The following is a 23,184-nucleotide window of genomic DNA, read 5'->3' as shown; positions in this document are numbered from 1 at the left end:
AAACTGATTTTAACCAGTTCTATAGTAAGGTAACATTCCAATAGACAATATGCAAAGCTTTTTTTTCAGTTTACAGCAGTATTTATTACACAAAATTTAAGTAAAGCTTAACATGCCGATCTTGCCCCGGTCTCCCCTAAGTAGTGAGTAATTGAAGTAAGATAGCGTGCGAAATAACGTAACCGTACTGTACATCGTATAATAATAGATCTCTAACTAAATTTATTGTGGTGTGACAGAGATGTTTTTCTTTTATTTATTTATTTGTTTTTATAATATTTAAAATTGAATTTCTTTCACATCAGTTTATTATTGTCGTCAGACGGAACCATGAGACGTAAAACACGTGCCATTCAAAAACATACTTACGAAAATCGACTTAATAACTAAAGTAATACTGTAAATATAATTTATGTATTGATGAAAGTATATAAATCTACTGTATACATTGTAGGCCTATACAAAGATGATTGGTTGTAAATTATAATTTTGTTTATAAAATGTATGTAAGATTTGTATTTTAGATGCTTTTAAATAAATTTCTAACTATAATTTTAAACAATTATTACAATATCAAATTATATATAGTTTCAACTGTGTAAAATTAGCTGTTACTTCTACATATATGCATAAATAGAAATACGTTGTAACAAGCTTATACAAGGATTTTTCCAAGTAATTCTAACTTAAATTTATTATCAATACTTTCAAGCTAATATATTTGATTAAAATGTATATTTATACTGTACAATAGTGTATTAAAGATATAAACATGCAACATGGCTTCTTTCAATGGCATAAATGTAGTATCATTACTGAGGCAGGTAGTACAGTATAGTACAGTCCCGTACTGTACAGTACATAGCGCTTGCTTGCAATCGAAAGTGTTACTCTGTGAAAAGTCTATAGTAAGTCTATAAGTATGTATTTTCCACATCTAACAACTGTGTTTTTTTCATTTCTGAACGGTAGTTCTAATAAGTGTCCTCCAATAACCGAGTTAATCTCTGGTAGTTCGTGTGTCATGGGTTTGGGCATGGCCAATGGTTACTAACTTCACGTTTCCAGCCCGGCCACGTGAAGTTTTTCGGGTTTTATTCACGTTAGTAACACCTACAATCCAGCTTTGCATAAAAGTCTTCCGGGGATGCATATCCCTCTGCAGATCGCTCGGGTGTCACGTTGCCCTAACCAAATAAACTAAACTTATTCTAAACAGCGATTATTTGTTGTCACATCCTAACAATGCCGGGCTGCAACTTTTCGTCACAATGTTCTCACTTCTTCTAGTGGTTGTCATGCCTCTCTACACTATACTTCTTCTTTAACAATAGAGTCGAGCCGATTATCTAACTCCATTTAGAGGGAAAATTTGGAATTGAAGTAACGTGACTTCCGGTTTTCATTGGAGTGCTCCTAAGTTTTTCATATTTGGTTTCGACTTTTATCTATCTAACTTATTTCTCGAGATTAAGGAAAGACAGAAAGACATACAGATGACAACAGTGGAAATTTATAGGTCTACAATTTTTTTTTTACAGAAATGCTTCTAATTTCAGATCTAATTCAAATGTAAAATGTTACTAATGATTATGTTAGATTATACTTTAAATTGAGATGCAATTTGAATCTAATGTTTGTTTTAAAAACAATCAACTATTTACAAAAAACTCAGATAATGATTAAATAACATTTACAGTTTGCATAAACTGAAAATTTTTTTAAAATCAATTAAAATTATATATTCACATGCAACAAAGGTGAGAGATTAAATTGAAAATAATGTTTTTTTTGATCTAGAAATTAGAATTCTAAAATTTAGTTAAATTTATATTAGGTATTCACCACCTAAAATCTAATTAATGCATAAATATTTTAATATACATACTTTGCTTTGTACATAGATGAATGTAATTTAATAATTACTATAGATTTGAGTGTTTTCAGATAAATTTATAGTAATTTAAATTATTACCAAAAAGATTAAGTATTGTATAAGTTAAAAAAGTATTAATTTCATTTTCAAAAATGTTTTTTTTTTGTCTATGTAAATATTTATTATTAAATACAAATAAAAACTCATTTAAATACTAACCAGAACTGAACCAACTGTCAAATTTGCTTGCAATTCTTCAAAAACACTAAAATTGTAAATATTGTGAATGAAACGTGGCTGTTGATCATTTATATCAACAATATGTACAGTCAAACCAGCTACAACAGACTAAAATATATAAAAATAAGAGAAAAATTAATTTACTATTTAAAATATAATAATTGCTAAGGAGTTATGTACTAAAAATAAATGTTTTCATACATTAATACCATCAGAAGCTTGAACAACAAGATCATAACTTTGTCTCTTTTCAAAATCCATAACAACAGCTGTATGTATTCTCCCTCTATAAATATTTATTTGTGATGTAAAAGATATAAGTTTAAGTTTTTATGGATAAAAATAAAAATCTAAATCTTTTAATCTAAACAGATTCTAATGTTAATCCACTGATAAATTTTTAATAGAAAAAACTTACGTTTTAGGATCAATGGTAAACTGATTTTCATCATTTCCACCAACAATATTATAACTTAATACAGTATTAACATCAGTATCTCTTGCTTGAAGCTGATAGACAAATGCACCAGGTGGTAATGATTCACCAATAAAAGCTTCATATGGTGCTCCTATAAATTCTGGTGGATTATTATTCACATCTATAATATCAACATTTACAACAGCTGTTGACGTCCTGTAAAATGTATTAATATTATTCTTAATTAAACACATTTAAGTTATAAATCAAAATTTATTTAAATTATTATAAATTATATACCTCCTTTCAGATTCAATTGATGCTCTGTCAGTAGCTAATACAAAGAAAGTATATCGAGTAGGTTTCTTAGTTATTTTACTGAATGCTTCAGTTATGACAACAGAGCCATTCAATGAAGTAATTCTGAATGGTACACTCTTTCCTACACTGTCTTGCTGAATAGAATATTGCACTAATCCATTATTACCCAAATCAGGATCAATTGCTCTTACCTGAAAAATTTTTGTTGTGAATATATTATTTTTATATCAGATTTTACATATACAGAAAAATGATATATATAAATATATATTAAATTTTTATTTATAGCATTTATGAAATTTATTCAAGTACAGTAAAATCTTGTTGTGATAACAGATATTATCAGTTGTATAACTATCAGAATTAGCAAGTCTGAAAACATCCAAGTTAAAATATATTCCTAATACTTTACTTATTATAAACAGAGTTCTGGATATAGTTATCATTATCTTCAAGTTAATGAGCATTTTTTTAGCTTGCCATTTCACACCATCAACCATGTCATGTGATGACAACACTTATGACTGATAATGAGCAATCATTATCAGTCTTTAAACAATGTTACAAACATTAAAAATTAATTGTTTTAATCATTGCTTGCTTGCAGTGCAGTAGTTTTAAATTGTTTCAATTTAAAATTTCTTTACTGCCAGCAAGTAATGTTACTTCAATTATATTTTGGATTAATTCATAGTATGGTAATTAATAATAAACAAGTCCTCAAATTGTTTTAATGTGTTCTTCTAATGTCAGAGTCAATAAAACTAGAACTAATTGTACTCTGTAGTCTTATAAGCTTATTTTATTTAAATACAGTTGTCCCTTGATAATCCGACAGGTATGGGACCAAAGGTGTGTCAGATTACCAAAAGTGTCCGGATTACCGAAAATAATTACATATTTCGCATTGTTTTGCTAGCAGTAACTTACAATATTCTCTACTCCAACTGTTTGAACAGAACTGCTCACATAAAACACACAAAATGTGTGTCATCGAGTAAGAATTGGATGGGGAGATTCACATCGCGACATGCTTCTGTGCAAGCAGACACGTAACGGGGACGGGTACCTTGACGGGAGGTGCGTCAGACTACTGAGCATGTCAGATTAAAAAACGTCGGACTATAGAGGGACAACTGTATTATCAATCAGTTATTATATATCATCATTTTAAGAAATCCCAAAGTGATTACACTAAGTGAATCATACTGTATATAATAAACATGTTCTCATGTTAGAATTTAAATAAATATAATTTTAACTTTCGTACACTTACATTGCCAATAATAGTTCCAGGAAGTTCAAGCTCTGTAGCATGAAAATTATATATGCTTTCAGGAACAAACTGTGGATTATTATCATTGGCATCTAATAAATGTATTTCTACTGTTGTTGTGCTTTTCTTAGCTTCTGGATTAACATTTGGTTTTTTCTCAACAGCCAAAACCTAAATTGTTAGGAAATATATTCATAAAATTATAATTAACATAAATATAATACAAAAACTAAAGAAATTAAATTATTAATAGTTTTAAGTTCATTATAATTAAACATTTGTGGACATAATAAAATTTTGCTATTTATTTCTTAATTTTGTTAGCAAAATTAAGAAATAAATAGCTACTTTACAAATATAGTTTAAACAATTTATGAAATCCATTAAAATTAATTTTAAAATATGCAATAGTTTATAAAAGAAATGTACTTATAAATGATTTTTTTTTTTATAATCTAGAAAATGCCTGAAACATTAAAAAATCTATTCTTGTTACATCTTATCATCAATTTATATATATTTTTTATTTTATATAAATTACATCTTATAATATTCATTAAATAAATAAATATACATTTTCAACTATCATTTTTTTCTGCAATTTTCTCTTTCTCATCAATTTTATAAATTTTCATGAGTCTTTTGCCATTCAGATCTTTGAATGCTAATTTTTATACTTCAAATAAATTAATTTATAAATTCTGTTTTCAATTTAATGATTCTCAGATTATCATATCATATGTAATTTTAACAGGACTGTCAAGAGCTTATAGGAAGAATCAGGATAGAGCAGGCCTCTTTTGTCATTTATTTTATGTAACAACAAAGGAAATAAATAAATTGTTTCTTTATTAATAAAAAGCAGTCTTAAAGATTTTATTTTTTTCTTTGCAAAAACGTTAATTTATAGGGGGAATTAACCATGAGGGGCTCTAAGCTTTCTCTGGATCCAAGGAAAAATGCCCAGCTCCCCTCTTGACGACTCTGAATTTTGATAATATAAAAGATGGTTGCCAAATTTTTAGTGTTGTTTGTCACAAAATTTACTTTAGTTTAACAATAATCATACGATATACTGTATTTAACTAACAATTTATTAATAGATATTTCATTCATATGTAGCGTGTCTCCCTGTACTTTTTATTTTAATTCCAATTAAAATGTACAATACTTATTCTAATTTTTTAATATATATAGCTATAATTACAAGATGTCAGGTTTCTTTATCAAAATAAAAATGAGAATTATGTTTAAATAGTTAAATTTATAGAACAATTTGAATTGAAATCATTTTACTGTTGAAAGAAAAAAGACATTGCCAATTTGCATACCAGTTAACCTTGGCTTACCATTTAAACTGGCAAGATGGGTGGATAAAACTGACATGTTAGAACTGACTAAAACTTTATACAGTTTATACATACTTATGCTGCATACATCTATTGTTATCGAGAATAACAATGGATTTGATTACATACAGTATCTACCAATAGGACCAATAACAGCAAAAACATTAGGCAGAGTATCTCAAAGTTATGCAGTTGTTTAATTAAATGACTATAACTGGTCAAAGTAACTTATATTATACAAATATTTTTGCTGTATTTCATCTGATGTTCTGCTTGTAGAAAATTTCACCACAAATAATGGATATTGGCTACTAGAATGCACTACAAGAGGAAAATAATTTCAACTGTTAAAATCCAGCAACGAGTTGCTTAACTTTCCCAGCAACATTTGGTGGTGCCATCTGTTACGGTATTTTGTTAAAAAGAACTTTTTATATTTATAATTATTATAAAATGACAAAAAGCTTCATTTTGAGAGTAGTAATGGGTTTGAAAAAAATTGTAATTGCTTATAAGAAGTAAAATCGCCATTAAGTCAGACCCTCCTTGTGTAGGGTCTGACTTAAAGACCCATTATCTCCCACCTCTTCCACCTTTATCCACCAAAATTTAATAGCATCAATCCCCTAATAAATAAACATCCCTGCAAAATTTCAAAAATTTTCGACAAAAAAGCACAGGAGTTATTAAGCTTCAAAGAGGAACAAAATCATATTCCCCACATACTAAAATTCACACATACAGAAAAATTATTTTACTACAAATTTTGTAGTAAAACAATTGCATAAAAAATAAAATTATTAAAAACAGCAATTATTAAACAGGTAAACAAGCACATTTAGAAAAAAGAAACACAGCAATGGTCTCATAACTTTTCAGCAAAAACATTTAAAATTGCGTGTAATGCCATCTGTATGATATTTTATTAGAAAAAGTTTTTATATTATGAATTATTTATTACAAAATGACAAAAGGCTTAATTTTGAAAATAGAGATGAGTTTTATACAAAACAAAAAAAAACAAAAAAAAATACAAATGGTAATAACGAGTAAAATCATTAAGTTCTACCTCACTCAAGATGTGACACTTGACATCTTCTATTTTCCCAACCCTTAACCTTTAACCATTTAAAATGTTAATATCATCAATCCTCTAAATACAGAAACCTCCCTGTAAAATTTCAGAAATTTTTGACAAAAGGCACAGGAATTATTAAACTTCAAAGTAGATGAGCAAAATCTCACCCCCCCCACACATCCATACATACAGAAGAAATCCCAAATACTTTTGCGTTTCAATGCCGCCTGAGTACAAAAATGTAAAATTCTTGGAAAAGGGGTCATTTTTTTACTGATCGCCATACTTTTCCTCTGTTATATATAGCAGCTGGGAAAAAAAAAATTAAGACCCAAACCCATCACAAAGAAAACAAGATTGTAGCAAATGACTGGTATTTTTCCCCTTTGTAAAAAAAAATGTAACAATAGTTTAAGTTTACATGAGAAAGCGAACGCATATATTTCAATATTAATATACACTGCCTACGGGAACAGCTTATTAAGCCAGGGGGCTATTGTATTTTCATGGGACAGCCACCTCACAGCTCCCCATAGCTACACACCAGCATACCATAATTTTGATACTGGTATTAATATAAATTCTAAAAAACATATGAATTCTAAATTCTTAAAAAGCCGAGTTGCAATTTTTAATCATTTTTAATTTATTTAATTTAAAATATATGCTCTCCATCTCAAATTACTAGTGGCTTGCCCCTGTACATCATACTTTTCCTTTAACAATCTGTGACGTTTCTTTTTTCAAAGTGTATTATATTGTGTTATATATTTGATTGCAATTGATAGTAAATTCTTGAATAAATGGCCACATGTAATGAAATATCTAAGCCACAATATGGAGATTTGTTTTAGCTCTCATACAACTGTAATTATAGTGAAAAATATGTTAAGTGGATCTAATATAGGGGCTTTCCCATATTACTAATGAATGATTTATCTATCTATCTCTACATTCACTATGAGAACATTAATTTTTTTAAGCTATTTAATTGTTTTGGCAGAGACAACAAGGGAAAAAGCTATTTATCACCTTACAAATCAGGTTATCAGATATACTTTTTCTTTTTGTTAGCTCTATTTTCGAAAAATAACCTTTATGTATAATAAATATGAAACTTTTATGTTAAAACTTCAAGATATTCAATCTCCAGGCAAAAATAACCAAACAGCAAATTATTTCCTTGTATAAAAATATTTTTCGCATATTATTTATTAGGTCTATGCTGTCACATGTTTACAATTTTGATAATGATAACTGAATACAATTGGACTAAATTATATAAATTTAAACTATTCAGCAGCCTACTTAAGAAAATAATCATTTTTAAAATCTTTCTGCACTGTACAAATTTTCCAATTGTGGTTTTACATGTAAGCATAGGATATGTTCAAAGAGATATATTAACATTACAGGAAATGGTTCAGCTTTCTTGCATACTAAAAAATAAATCATTTATTATTCTTATGATCTCATTATCATAAACTACACAATAGCAACAACCATTCTTTCATGTCATTAGTAATGAGATAGAAAGATATATTGGGAGGGGCTTGAATGCTACCCTATTAATTTTTTAGGAATATACTAAGGTATTAAATATTAATGAAGTAAATTGATAGTATTATATTCTTTATAATTACAAAATCAACAAGTGCTAAATATAAAGTATTTCACTACGTAGAGTGTTATAATTTATTGGCGGAGACATGATTGCACAGTCATTTTTTTTAATGATTCTCTCCTGAATATTTAAACATTATAAAATATTTATTTATCATTGACAGCATGAAGTATAAGTAAATACTTTACATTAATGATAAATCATAAATTATTTCTGACAAAATATAGATAATATGCAAATATAAGCACTAAATATTCGGTCATTATAAGTTGATCAACTGTAGACTACATAAGAATGATTATATATCATAAAACTATTATATTTTAATTGATGGAGCATACTTTGATAAGGATCCTGCAATTACTTATATTTTTTAATAACTTTTTTTTGTAGTTTTCTACACATTTTCCATGATTTAGTATCTATAAAAATTTATATATAATTTTTCATAATTTAAACATTACACTAAATTTGTTTCATTTAAAAGGATCTCTGGAATGATTACTATCATATTCAATTAATATAAAAATTTCTATTCTGTTCTCAAATTAAAATTTTTTAGGAATCATTGAATTATTTGTTTTGAAAATTCAACATATCTAATTGTTTCCCATTAAAGAAAGGAGGGAAAATGTATGCCAAATCAATTAATAATGCTCCTTTGGATGATACATGGAACTACAGCAAAGCTTATAATTAAAATGATAGCTGTATAGCATTACATTGTTTTATACAGACTTTTCATCTTCCCCACAGCTCTGAAGAATATATAGCAAAATGTGTAACATTCAAAAATTTTGATGTCTAAGTAGACAACTATCTAAAAACTTCTTTTTTTGCAGTTTTATAAAAACTATGTCCAGTCTCATTTACAATCATAGTATAAAGAATAAAATTAGGCTATGTGTTATAGAATATTAACCATCCAGCATTCAATCAAAGATATTAAGTCATTTCTCAATGGCAATCAACTTATATATCTAGACAAATGACTATTAATATTAGCAGTACAAAAAGATCATTGAAATGTTTTTCTATGTACAGTGAACACATTTTATAAATTTCTGAGTTTTCTTTAATATTTTTATTAAAAAATATTGAAAAACACTATTTCACTTTTTAATATTGTAACCTCATTTTTTACTGTTTATTGTCTGAATGTAGTAGTTTCAAACATGTTAAATTCTGCAGTAGAGCCTATATGTTAATTCATTATAAATGTTGTTTTGCTAGTCTGTAGTTATCAAAACATTGATTCCATTTTTTAAATGATTACAATGATGCATAAAAAAAAGGAAATTATTTATTAAATAACAAACTTTTTTAAGATAATTCCAAAATGCATAGTAAATTTAAATAAATAAGTTATCTTTACTTATAAAGTAATTTTAGGAAATGTATTAGATAGCTACAAAATTTTTAATCACAGTAAAAAGAACCCCAACTCATTTAACAAATTCTTGTTCATCTAGCATTGATCTTTTAAAAAATTCTGGTTATTTTAATAGTAGCATATAATTATTTGAAGCCATTCAAATAAATTTTTATACATTGAATTTTTCCAATGTATAAAAATTTAAAACACTGTAGCCTATATCAGCATTGCAGGACTATATAATATTGAACATATTATATTTATTATAATTAAATAAAGCAAATACAAAGTTATACAAGGTAGCTTCAAAAAGTTCCCGAAATTATGCTAGGTTAGTCAATTAAAAGCAATGAAAAAGGGAACATGTAATGCGTGTCTTAGTTAAACCTGTCAGGAATAGAGAAATATGTTCAAACAAATCCGTACTCACTGCAAAGATGACACAGTTACCATTCATTGAAGGTTGTGTTAGTGAGACATTGTGAAACAGTCTGGAAAAAATGTCTGTGGAAGAACAACATGCAAATATCAAATTTTGTGTGTTATTGGAGAAAAAAACCTTCTGGCGTCTTGAAGATGCTTCAGGACTATGTTGAGTCTTCCATGAAGTATTCTCAAGTTTATGACTGGCAAAAATGCTTTTGTGAGGAATGAGAGTTTATCGCTTTTGATTTGCGAAGTGGTCATCTGTCAACATCAATGTCTGAGGATAAAGTGTCGGTTGTAGGCAAGATTGTGAGATCAGACAGACAGCTGTCAATTGAGCATATCACCAAGACAGCAGGCATTTTGGTTGGAAGTTGTCATTCCATCCTGCATGATCAATTAAACATGCACCACGTTGCCAACACACAGTGCCATAAATGCTCACAGCAGACCTCATTCAATTTCTACCTCTTTCCTGATACTCTTTCTCTGGCTCCCCTACCTTCTTGAAAGATGCCATCAAGGGACACTACTTCAAGAATATGGATGAGGTTATACAAAGTGTAACATCTGTGTTGCAGGCACTGTCACAAGATGGCTTCCAAGAATGTTTTCAGCAGCTATACCAGCATTAGTAAAAGTGTGTGGTTACTGAAGGACAATATTTTGAAGGACACATTGCTTAATTTATCAATTGTACACATACTTTTGAGTAATAAACCAATTCTTGGAATATTTTGAAGCTACCTTGTATAAATTATATCACTTTTAAAATTTACAATGAATAATAGTAGTTCAATTTTAATTCCAGTGTAGTTTGTGCAATGATAGGAAAGAATTTATAAAACAATTGGACTATCATTGAACAAACTGCACTAGAATCTAAATTGAACTATTATCATCCTTTGTGAATTTTAAAAGTGATTATACTTTCATTCAGTGCTGTAACTAGCTATTTGTGTGCCCTGTGCAGGATTTTATTTTTGCTCCCCTTTTATAGAAATGGTCAATTAATCTTTAACTTTAAATGAAAATGTTACATAATCAGCCCCATGGCAAAAAATTCAAAATTTGAAAATAAAAATATAATACTGATCATTTCTTAATACCCTATTTCAAAAACCCCCCTTCATCCTTGGCCTATGCACTGTTGCATCTGCCTAGTTACAGCACTGCTTTCATTTTTAAACAGGACAATAATGAAATTCTTTTCAATTATACGAGCACTAAGGTGGCTTTTCTCTTTTGCTATAAAAATATATATAATAATAAANGGATGTAATTTATTATTTAAATTAAATTTATTAATGGTAATCAAAATTATAATAATTATAAACTTACTTTTATTTGAAAAACTTTATAAGGAGGGTCTTCCTCTTCAGGTACATTTACAATATATGTATCTGATTCAAAATGTGGTGGATTATCATTAATATCTTCAACCTGAATCATTACAGTAGTAGTACCACTCAACTGAGGAGTTCCTCCATCAAATGCAACTAGTAAAAATTCTAACGACGACTCTTTTTCACGATCCAAACTTCTTCTGGTTAAAATATTTCCCACATGATCAATGAAGAATGCATTGTTTCCCTGTTCACCTAATATTTTATACTGCACCAATGCATTTTTTCCAGAATCAGCATCAATTGCCTAAATTTTAAAATTAAATAATTTAATGTAATATAAATATAATTATATAAAAGAAATGTGTAAATAGATTAAGTTTCAAATATATAGATTTACAATTTAAAAAATAAATTACAATCTCATTTTTTTTTATTTTTTGTACATTGGACAGAAAAATAGTATCAAAAACAAATAAAAAATTTGGTTTAACAGACAAACACAGATGAAAACGTTTGCTTTCTTGTAGCTTCTTTTTGCTGGATATTGGTTAAATGTGCTGTGTTCATTACGGAAAAATGATAAATCTGGTTAAATTTATTTGATCAACACGTGTTTAACTAAATTAGATGTTAAAAAAGAATTTTCTTGACAGGATTTAGAAGTAAATATAAATATTTTAACAATTAATATATGTTTTTTAATCTATTATTTATTATGTATAAGGACTACATTATTTTCTTATAAAAATGAAAAGTATGGCATGACTGAAATTCAAATAAGAAACAATGAAATTATACAAGAGCAGAACATATATGTCAAGAAATGTTTCTGAAGATATTTATTTATATTTTTAAAGTATTGTTGAAATGTATGGAAATGTTAGAATGTATTTAAATGAAGAAAGATTATGTGTTTATCATAAAATGCAGAAAAATTTTAAATCTAAGAATGTTAATTCAAGATTAAAATGTGTTATAATTTTAAATATAAATAAACTAAAAGTTAAAATTAATTTTCATATTATCATAACACAAAATATATAAAATAAACCATGTAATAAATTGTTCTAAAAAATGCGTCAAAGGCTAATATTTCTCACAATATTATTACTATCCCTGCAATTTATGTTTTATCTGTAACCTGAAGTCTAAGAAAAACATTAAAATTTTATAAAAATTTTTAACTGTGAAAAGCAATTGTTGATGTTTACCTATTAAATTAAAATTAAAGATACATTAAAAAACATACATCACTAGACTTTTTTTGGGATTTTTAAAACTGACGAGCGATTATTTATTGTAACATGGTCGCAATGCCAGGCAGCAAATTTTAATCATATTTTAAATTTATTTCATTTAAAATATATGTTCTCCATTTCAAATTAGTACTATAGTGTCTTGCCCCTAAATATCATACTTTTCCTTTAACAATAGAGCTGTACTGATCATCTATTAACTGCTTTCAGGGAAAATTTTTGAATTGAAATAATGACTTCCAGTTTGCATTGGAAGTTCATATATAGTTAATCAGGGCCTCCTGCTCCTAAGATTTCCATGTCTGGTCTCAGATTTCATCTATCTGATTCTGTTCTCGAGATTAAGGAAAGACAGAAAGACATACAGATGACAACAGTGGAAATTTATAGGTCTACAATTTTTTTTTTACAGAAATGCTTCTAATTTCAGATCTAATTCAAATGTAAAATGTTACTAATGATTATGTTAGATTATACTTTAAATTGAGATGCAATTTGAATCTAATGTTTGTTTTAAAAACAATCAACTATTTACAAAAAACTCAGATAATGATTAAATAACATTTACAGTTTGCATAAACTGAAAATTTTTTTAAAATCAATTAAAATTATATATTCACATGCAACAAAGGTGAGAGATTAAATTGAAAATAATGTTTTTTTTGATCTAGAAATTAGAATTCTAAAATTTAGTTAAATTTATATTAGGTATTCACCACCTAAAATCTAATTAATGCATAAATATTTTAATATACATACTTTGCTTTGTACATAGATGAATGTAATTTAATAATTACTATAGATTTGAGTGTTTTCAGATAAATTTATAGTAATTTAAATTATTACCAAAAAGATTAAGTATTGTATAAGTTAAAAAAGTATTAATTTCATTTTCAAAAATGTTTTTTTTTGTCTATGTAAATATTTATTATTAAATACAAATAAAAACTCATTTAAATACTAACCAGAACTGAACCAACTGTCAAATTTGCTTGCAATTCTTCAAAAACACTAAAATTGTAAATATTGTGAATGAAACGTGGCTGTTGATCATTTATATCAACAATATGTACAGTCAAACCAGCTACAACAGACTAAAATATATAAAAATAAGAGAAAAATTAATTTACTATTTAAAATATAATAATTGCTAAGGAGTTATGTACTAAAAATAAATGTTTTCATACATTAATACCATCAGAAGCTTGAACAACAAGATCATAACTTTGTCTCTTTTCAAAATCCATAACAACAGCTGTATGTATTCTCCCTCTATAAATATTTATTTGTGATGTAAAAGATATAAGTTTAAGTTTTTATGGATAAAAATAAAAATCTAAATCTTTTAATCTAAACAGATTCTAATGTTAATCCACTGATAAATTTTTAATAGAAAAAACTTACGTTTTAGGATCAATGGTAAACTGATTTTCATCATTTCCACCAACAATATTATAACTTAATACAGTATTAACATCAGTATCTCTTGCTTGAAGCTGATAGACAAATGCACCAGGTGGTAATGATTCACCAATAAAAGCTTCATATGGTGCTCCTATAAATTCTGGTGGATTATTATTCACATCTATAATATCAACATTTACAACAGCTGTTGACGTCCTGTAAAATGTATTAATATTATTCTTAATTAAACACATTTAAGTTATAAATCAAAATTTATTTAAATTATTATAAATTATATACCTCCTTTCAGATTCAATTGATGCTCTATCAGTAGCTAATACAAAGAAAGTATATCGAGTAGGTTTCTTAGTTATTTTACTGAATGCTTCAGTTATGACAACAGAGCCATTCAATGAAGTAATTCTGAATGGTACACTCTTTCCTACACTGTCTTGCTGAATAGAATATTGCACTAATCCATTATTACCCAAATCAGGATCAATTGCTCTTACCTGAAAAATTTTTGTTGTGAATATATTATTTTTATATCAGATTTTACATATACAGAAAAATGATATATATAAATATATATTAAATTTTTATTTATAGCATTTATGAAATTTATTCAAGTACAGTAAAATCTTGTTGTGATAACAGATATTATCAGTTGTATAACTATCAGAATTAGCAAGTCTGAAAACATCCAAGTTAAAATATATTCCTAATACTTTACTTATTATAAACAGAGTTCTGGATATAGTTATCATTATCTTCAAGTTAATGAGCATTTTTTTAGCTTGCCATTTCACACCATCAACCATGTCATGTGATGACAACACTTATGACTGATAATGAGCAATCATTATCAGTCTTTAAACAATGTTACAAACATTAAAAATTAATTGTTTTAATCATTGCTTGCTTGCAGTGCAGTAGTTTTAAATTGTTTCAATTTAAAATTTCTTTACTGCCAGCAAGTAATGTTACTTCAATTATATTTTGGATTAATTCATAGTATGGTAATTAATAATAAACAAGTCCTCAAATTGTTTTAATGTGTTCTTCTAATGTCAGAGTCAATAAAACTAGAACTAATTGTACTCTGTAGTCTTATAAGCTTATTTTATTTAAATACAGTTGTCCCTTGATAATCCGACAGGTATGGGACCAAAGGTGTGTCAGATTACCAAAAGTGTCCGGATTACCAAAAATAATTACATATTTCGCATTGTTTTGCTAGCAGTAACTTACAATATTCTCTACTCCAACTGTTTGAACAGAACTGCTCACATAAAACACACAAAATGTGTGTCATCGAGTAAGAATTGGATGGGGAGATTCACATCGCGACATGCTTCTGTGCAAGCAGACACGTAACGGGGACGGGTACCTTGACGGGAGGTGCGTCGGACTACTGAGCATGTCGGATTAAAAAACGTCGGNAAACTGCACTAGAATCTAAATTGAACTATTATCATCCTTTGTGAATTTTAAAAGTGATTATACTTTCATTCAGTGCTGTAACTAGCTATTTGTGTGCCCTGTGCAGGATTTTATTTTTGCTCCCCTTTTATAGAAATGGTCAATTAATCTTTAACTTTAAATGAAAATGTTACATAATCAGCCCCATGGCAAAAAATTCAAAATTTGAAAATAAAAATATAATACTGATCATTTCTTAATACCCTATTTCAAAAACCCCCCTTCATCCTTGGCCTATGCACTGTTGCATCTGCCTAGTTACAGCACTGCTTTCATTTTTAAACAGGACAATAATGAAATTCTTTTCAATTATACGAGCACTAAGGTGGCTTTTCTCTTTTGCTATAAAAATATATATAATAATAAATATAATAACAATAATAATAAATGGTATAATAAGTCTAGCAAAAAAAGAAAAGCCACCTTAGCGCTCATATAATTGAACACAAGAGTAGACAAGAAGTGTATCACATAAATAAAATTCTTTACTTTCATTTCTATCAATTATAAAGATTAAATTTTATACCAGTTTATAAATAATATTTTCATTTCAGTTTTACTTTTTAATTTTATTATTTAGCATTTATGCATAAGAATTGGCATTTATCATTTATAAATGAAGCTTCTTTAGTAGACATCAAAAATTCATTATTAAAGTAGAAAACTTATCATATCTCAACCACCATAAATATAAACTTTACTGTAAAAAATATTGTATAATACTGTCAACTAACAATTTTGTTTTATTTTGTATATTTAAGAATTTTAATTTGTTTTAAATTAATTATTTTGTTTTTTATATTTGTATTTATGGGGGTAGTCACATTTGCCTTGTTGCACAGCTTGAAATATTTGTAAAAATAAATAAATAAATAATTTTATTTCATTTTATACAGTTTTGTTTCAACTAGGATAGCAATAAATATTTTTGTAATCATATAAATTAATTCTGATATATTTTATAAATAAAATATTACTTTTAATCTGATAAGATCCTGTGTTTCTCTATCCAATTTAGAAGAATCTTTCACTGTAATTCCACCAGTTTGAGGATCAATATTAAACGCATCTGATTCTTCTTCTAACTTGTAAAAGAATTGACCATTTTCTCCCTGAAAATATTTACATATTACTGTTTATAATCTCATTTAAACATCTCTTAAATTAAATAAATATGTTTACACTCAATAAATAAATTATTATAAATAGGCATTTTATATATATATATATATATAACAAATGCTTTTTTTCACTTATTAAATATTTTAAATAATAAAATAAATTATTTTAAAAGCTTTCAAAATTAATTTAAGCATAACAAACAATAGACTCTATTTACAATAATGTTTTTTATGTTAAATTAATTAAACATTTTTTTTTTTAATTGCATATGAAAGTTTTTGTATTTAATGCTTTTTCATCTTACTGTTCTAAATTTTCAGTCTCTAGAGAAAATTAAATTGAAATTCTCCATGTGTGATCTCATTATAATTAAACAAAACAAACATTATTATTTTCTTGTTATGTATACTACATGTAATAGAAAGTTAAAAATTTTGATATGGGTCAATGATTAAAATAATTGCTACTGAAGTATTTATTAGATACTGGTAGCACAAGTCAAATGTTAGTTTAATTGGTATGGACTGTCACAAAATGATAGAAAAATTTGAAGTACAGTCGATCCCCCCTATAATACTGTTGATTATTCCGTTTTATATGAATTCCATGTTGTATGAGTCACTTAGATTTTACAAATACGTGAGCCATTCACAGCCTGGCACGCATATTTGTAAAATCTAAGTGACTTGTACAACATGGAATTCATATAAAAACGGAATAATCAACAGTGTTATAGGGGGTCGACTGTAGTTACATAACAAATTTAAATAAAAACAATACATACAGAATCTTCATCCAAAGCATAAACTTGAACAACAGTAAATCCTATTGGTAAATTTTCCATTACAGTGATGTTATACGTATCAAATTCAAATACAGGAGAATTATCATTTACATCTAATACTTCCACATCTACTTTTGCTACTGCTTGACGAAGAACATTATCAATTTGTGTTGCCTGCAAATAATTGTTCAAAAATCAATAAAAATTCATATAAGCTAGTAACTATAAACTATAGGATATAAAACTTTAATAATAATAATAATAATATTTAAAAATATTAATAACTTAATTAAATTTTATATATTTAAAATAAGGAAAATCATTGTATTTACTATTTTTAAATTTAATATACTGTATTGTACTTTTGAAATTTTTATTGTTCTAGTTTCAATTTAATTTAAATTATATTTCTTCTATGTTTTTCCTTTCAGACTGATTTAAGTATATTAACTCATTTATTACTGTATAAATTTTTTATTGTAGAAATATTAAAAGTCCTTTTTCCCTAATTAAATTCAAGTTTTCTATCAATAATTTCCTAGTGTTTTACTTCCTTACTCCGTATTCTTTTAATTCATCTTTAGAGAAATAAAAATAACTTTTTCAAAAAGAATTTGAATATAAAGTTTTACTTGAATTTATTTTTAAATTTTAATTTACAAATAGAATCAAGTTCTTCCTTCATTCACCTTAAAATTGTTTGTTACAATTTTATTTTACTATAATAAATTTTAATTGTTAATTTACTGATATAATCATCACTTTTCATAATAAATTATACATTTAAGACCTGTAAGAATAATTTCACTTTGACTTTCCTTAATCCTTTCTAAATTGTTATTCTATTTAGTAATCCATATTCTAGAAAAATAGATTACCCTACATTTCATAATGACAGATGAAAATTTTTATATGTTTAAACTTTAATAATTTTTCTTTCAATGTCTTTACTTTCTCTAAATGATTATCACGATTGTTTATTCTTTTGTAAACAACATTCCAATGGTCATCTTCAATGCTTCTGAACTCGTTAATTTTAGTGGAGCGTCATTTGGACAAAGTACAGTCTCTCTGACAGTCCGGTAGTCCATCCCACGTGACCTATTTCGTGCATTTGTAACGTCACATAGGTATTTGGGTCATGCAGGTAAGATGATGAAAGGCCAGGTGCAAGGTACTCATTCAAAATTACAAAAGTAAATTTCATTATAAACTTTCTCCACAATGTACCCAACCTGAAGACAAATTCTTTATAATTTCAAAATTTGAATTTTATTTCATTTTTTTTAATAAATTCCTTGTTCACAATTAAGAATGAAGAATGGAATCTTAATTATTACAAAAAATAATCAAATAAATTACAAAAACTTGTTTCCAAATTGTCAAGAACATTCAACTCAACATAAAACAAGCATTAATTACTTTTATCAATGAAATAATGATTGAATAAATTATATTTAATTTGGGTTAATGAATTGGGTTACAGTTTTCTTTCTATTGTCAAATTAAAAAAATTTTATTGGAGAATTAGGACCTAATATTAAATAATTATTATCTTAAGTTCATGGTCTGTGAACTGAGGTACAGTGCAGTACTGTATATATTTTTTAAATAATTTCTTTATGTAAATCTGGATTCAACTTCTTCAAATTTTCATATTTTATTTGAATTTTAGTAGAAAAACAAGCAAGAATTTAATGCATCAATCAGTAATTCTTAAATTTTAGATATATTATCTACCTGTATACGTAATCCCAATATTTTATTAGACAATGTTTCCAAATCAACTTCTTTGACCAAATATAGTTCTCCTGTCTGTTCGTGCATCTCGAAAAACTTGCGATCATTTCCTGTAAGAAAATTTTTCCGTTATTATGTATTAACATAAGTTAAAATCATGAAAAACTGGTTTCAATATGCAATGAAAGAATTATCATGTTCAGCAATACATTTCATTCTATTCAAGACCTGTTAGAAGAATAATAAATTTAAGTATCAAAAGGAAACTTCCTGTATTATAGAAAGAATATATTGATATTCGGTATATTATATGTATCAATATTTATATGAAAATACATTATCAGTTCAAATATCCGGTTTTGTGAATGATGGAAGATTTAAGATAAGATTAAAATCATTTTCATATTAAAAAAAAAAACTGAATAAAAGAAAAGCATTATGTAGAACAGATTAAAATTCAAAAATCCTGAATGAACTTGAAAATATTTTATTTTTTTTCTTGTTAAGAGCAGTTCTAGCTTGATTTTTTAAAAGATAAAAAACTAGTAGAATTCAAGTAATATAACTTATTCATTAAATAATTTTATTTTGATTATTTTAAATCTAAATAAAGGAAACATAACAGTAATATTAACATTTAATTTACTTTAATAAATTAAAAAAATAAATTCAAAAAGACAATATTGAGCATTTTACAATAAGTTAAAAAATTGTTTAAAGTAATTCAATAACATTTTCAAATTAAAAAAAAATATATAATAATAATAATATTTAAAAATTTTATATTTATATTATCTGNGTAATATTATACTACAATAAAGTTTTTTATATAATATATTTATAATAATATATTTTCAAAACTTTGCATTAATAATATATTAATTTTACAAATGTATTGAATTTAAGTTATTTTACAGTTAATAACTTTAAAGAATTTTGATCTTAATCTCAAATTATTAACACAAATTACACATATATACAGTATGTGAATATATAGGTACAGTATATTATTAATAATCTATAACCTATAATAATAATAATAATACATAACTTTAAAAATAATAATCTATAATACAAATATTTTAAAGATAATTTATGACAATTATCTTAAAGTATTTTCATTACTTTTTTTTTTAAATAAAAAAAAAATAAAAAAAAGATTATTTTTAAAGGAACTTAAACAGAATGGACTGTCTATGAAGTAAAAAAAAAAACAAGCACTTAATTGTAGGAAAATTAAAAAAAATTTCAAGAGCTTAAATCATATATAAATTTACTTAGAGGATAACTTTAAACAATTAAAACACAGTTCTATATTTAGTTGAGAGGATAATATTTCTATAACAGAGATCTAGATTGGATATACTTCAAACAGCTTATCCAAACAAACAAGACTTTGGAGTTAATTCATCAAATGTGGGGAGGAAGGACTGCTTTTTTTCCTTTTTTTTTTTTCTTTTTTAAAGATTGGTATGTTCCCTCTCAATATTCCCAACTTCTTTTACAGATTTCTTTTTTTTTTTTTTTAAATTTACACTCTTCTAAAACTCAAAAAAAAAAACTTCTATAGTACTTATTCTATATAAACACAATACTGCAGCGCTGTATTTTATTATTACATGGTGCTGTAACTAAGATTTTTTCCAATATTTCTTAGAAAATAAACACAGAAAAGCACCTGCTGTCTATAAATTTCTTAAGATATATTTCTTTCTACTTCACGACATTTATCTATAGGAGGGAAGAACTTTTCACGATTTTATGGCGTGTCTGTCAAGAAACTTTCGCTTCTTTTTTTTTTTTTTCTTTTTCGTTTCTCTTTATACTTCAATGTAGATTTTTTTTTTTTAATTTTTTGAATAAAAATAGGAATTTAAAAATATTAATTTTACATTCGAATTAATTTAAAAACTTAAAATTAAAGTCTAAAGTTAGAAATAAAACTTGTATTACAAGTTACAATTACTACACAAAGTAAAAAGATAATCCTATTTTTATATCGTTAAATTACTGATTGATATAATTAGAATATTAAAATGATTTTATGGGAATGTGTTTTATTGCACGGTTCAGTACAAATCTTTGGATGATAAAGAGAAAATTTTGTATTAGATTAAGAAAGAAAAATAAAAAATCACTTGCTTTCCAATACTTTTCAGGAAGTAATTTAAGTAATTTAAGACATTTTTTTTCCTCCCTCCTTCTTTTTATTTGCTCCGTTTGTTTTATAAAATTTTAAAAATTACTCGATTGTAAAACAACTTGTCACTATTTTCTTGTCTAATACAAATAATACAAGCTGTAATTATAATCAACATAGCGTTAAATGCTTCCTGTCTTGTGAAATGGCAAAGAAACAAAAAAAAAACAAGTTAAATTGCTAATAAATTATATACGATATACAGTCGACCCCTCTATAACACTGTTGATAATTCCGTTTTATATGAATTCCACGTTGTACGAGTCACTTAGATTTTACAAATACATAAACCGTTCACCGCCCGGCACACGTATTTGTATAATCTAAGCGACTCGTACAACATGGAATTCATATAAAACGGATTTATCAACAGTGTTATAGGTGGGTCGACTGTATATTTAATGCTACATAGACTATAATATAATGTAACTAATATCAATATATTGAGAGTAAAAACAAACAAAAAATTTTATTTTACCGTGTATAATGTCGTAGCGTAGAGCAGCATTGATACCAAGATCTTGATCATAAGCATGGATGGGTGGTTCCAAGACTAATTTAGATCTAATTCGCGCACCCTAAAGTATAATATTTTAATAATTAATATAGATTATTATTATTTTCGAATGTATATAACGAGTAATAACTTACAGTAACTTTAGAAGATTCTAAAACACTAGTTTTATATACATCCTGAGTGAATTTGGGATTCTGATCATCAGAATCTTTGACGCGTATCGTCAACGTGGTTAGTGTAGATAAACTATGAGGAGATCCGTGATCCTGTATAAAAAAAAATTAATAATAAATCCCTGCTGAGACATCTCTTAATTAATATTTCATCGTAAATATCAAAAACTCACCGAAGCTTGAATTTTTATTTGAAATTCTCTGACTCCATGATCAAAATCTAATGGCTTGTTAACGACTAAAATTCCTTCGATAGGATCAGATAGCGCGAAAGAATTATTTTCATTTCCACCCTATAATGAAATTTTTATATATCTTTATGTAAAAATTCAATTTAATATGTAAAATAAAGAATAAAACTTACTACAATCGAATAGGTGACGTCGGAATTGGCGGTATTTGGTTTATCTCTGTCTACTGCGTGAATTCCTCGGAATACAGTTAATCCCACGGGAGTTAACTGTAAATTTATATAAACTATGAAACTAAATCATACTTAACAGATTGTAAAAATTATATTGTTTATATTACCTCATCTACTTCCAGATGATACGGAGTATTTTGAAATTCTGGAGCGTGATCGTTGATATCCTCGATGTATATGGTTACAGGTAAAAATGCTTCCTCCTATGAATTAAAACAGAAAAGATAGATTAATTTTAAATAAATTGCGAACCAATAAACCTCGTAAATATTATTTACCGTTCCACTAGAACCTTTGCAAGTCAGTTTAAACTTTAACACGCTTTGCGGATCGTGCTGAAACGTTAAGAAGAATTATTAGTTGTCTCCCGGAGAGTTTAGGTGAAAATAATGATGTTTTACTTTTACCTTATCTACCAGATCTTCTAAAGATTTGGCCACTTTAACCGAAATTGTTTTATCGTCTACATTTTCTGCTTTAAAATACTGTATATCGCTCAGACTGTTATCCATAGCATCCATTCGAAACTCAACTCTAGGAAATACTTGAACCCTAAACACTTCATGATCTGTAAATGTATAGTTAATTTATGCAATTGTAGTTTTCGTAGTATTGTTTTAAGAAGAATTTCAGTTATATTATTCTATTTAGAACAAGGAGCTTCTTTTTGTTAAATGTTTTTTTTTTTTATAATTCTATTGTGCTAGTTTCGTGCAAAAATTCTCATACATATTTATGTGAAGAATCCTT

The 23,184-nt window shown here is 26.5% G+C and overlaps 1 protein-coding gene across 1 annotated transcript in view; it reads right to left on the bottom strand.

The window, feature by feature from the left end:
• The window catches only part of LOC111612416 (protocadherin Fat 4-like), a gene marked incomplete at its 3' end in the record, with an annotated part of 81,683 nt that overhangs the window by 43,535 nt on the left and 14,964 nt on the right, over positions 1 to 23,184 (bottom strand). Inside the window, exons 3-22 of the mRNA XM_023353622.1 lie at positions 22,842 to 23,002; positions 22,713 to 22,769; positions 22,542 to 22,637; positions 22,375 to 22,470; positions 22,184 to 22,303; positions 21,972 to 22,103; positions 21,799 to 21,898; positions 19,121 to 19,230; positions 17,381 to 17,554; positions 16,452 to 16,586; positions 14,293 to 14,504; positions 13,993 to 14,208; positions 13,776 to 13,860; positions 13,554 to 13,682; positions 11,325 to 11,636; positions 4,132 to 4,302; positions 2,835 to 3,046; positions 2,535 to 2,750; positions 2,318 to 2,402; positions 2,096 to 2,224 (exon numbers count right to left, since the gene is read on the bottom strand). Of these exons, the coding sequence (XP_023209390.1) occupies positions 2,096 to 2,224; positions 2,318 to 2,402; positions 2,535 to 2,750; positions 2,835 to 3,046; positions 4,132 to 4,302; positions 11,325 to 11,636; positions 13,554 to 13,682; positions 13,776 to 13,860; positions 13,993 to 14,208; positions 14,293 to 14,504; positions 16,452 to 16,586; positions 17,381 to 17,554; positions 19,121 to 19,230; positions 21,799 to 21,898; positions 21,972 to 22,103; positions 22,184 to 22,303; positions 22,375 to 22,470; positions 22,542 to 22,637; positions 22,713 to 22,769; positions 22,842 to 23,002 (2,948 nt within the window). The remainder of the gene's footprint in view (positions 1 to 2,095; positions 2,225 to 2,317; positions 2,403 to 2,534; positions 2,751 to 2,834; positions 3,047 to 4,131; positions 4,303 to 11,324; positions 11,637 to 13,553; positions 13,683 to 13,775; positions 13,861 to 13,992; positions 14,209 to 14,292; positions 14,505 to 16,451; positions 16,587 to 17,380; positions 17,555 to 19,120; positions 19,231 to 21,798; positions 21,899 to 21,971; positions 22,104 to 22,183; positions 22,304 to 22,374; positions 22,471 to 22,541; positions 22,638 to 22,712; positions 22,770 to 22,841; positions 23,003 to 23,184) is intronic.

Source organism: Centruroides sculpturatus, unplaced genomic scaffold (genome assembly GCF_000671375.1).
Source record: "Centruroides sculpturatus isolate CEXI.00-Female unplaced genomic scaffold, Cexi_2.0 scaffold1672, whole genome shotgun sequence".
Taxonomy (NCBI): domain Eukaryota; kingdom Metazoa; phylum Arthropoda; class Arachnida; order Scorpiones; family Buthidae; genus Centruroides; species Centruroides sculpturatus.
The sequence above is the reverse complement of the archived record's forward strand: the minus strand, read 5'-3'. Positions and strand labels throughout refer to the sequence as shown.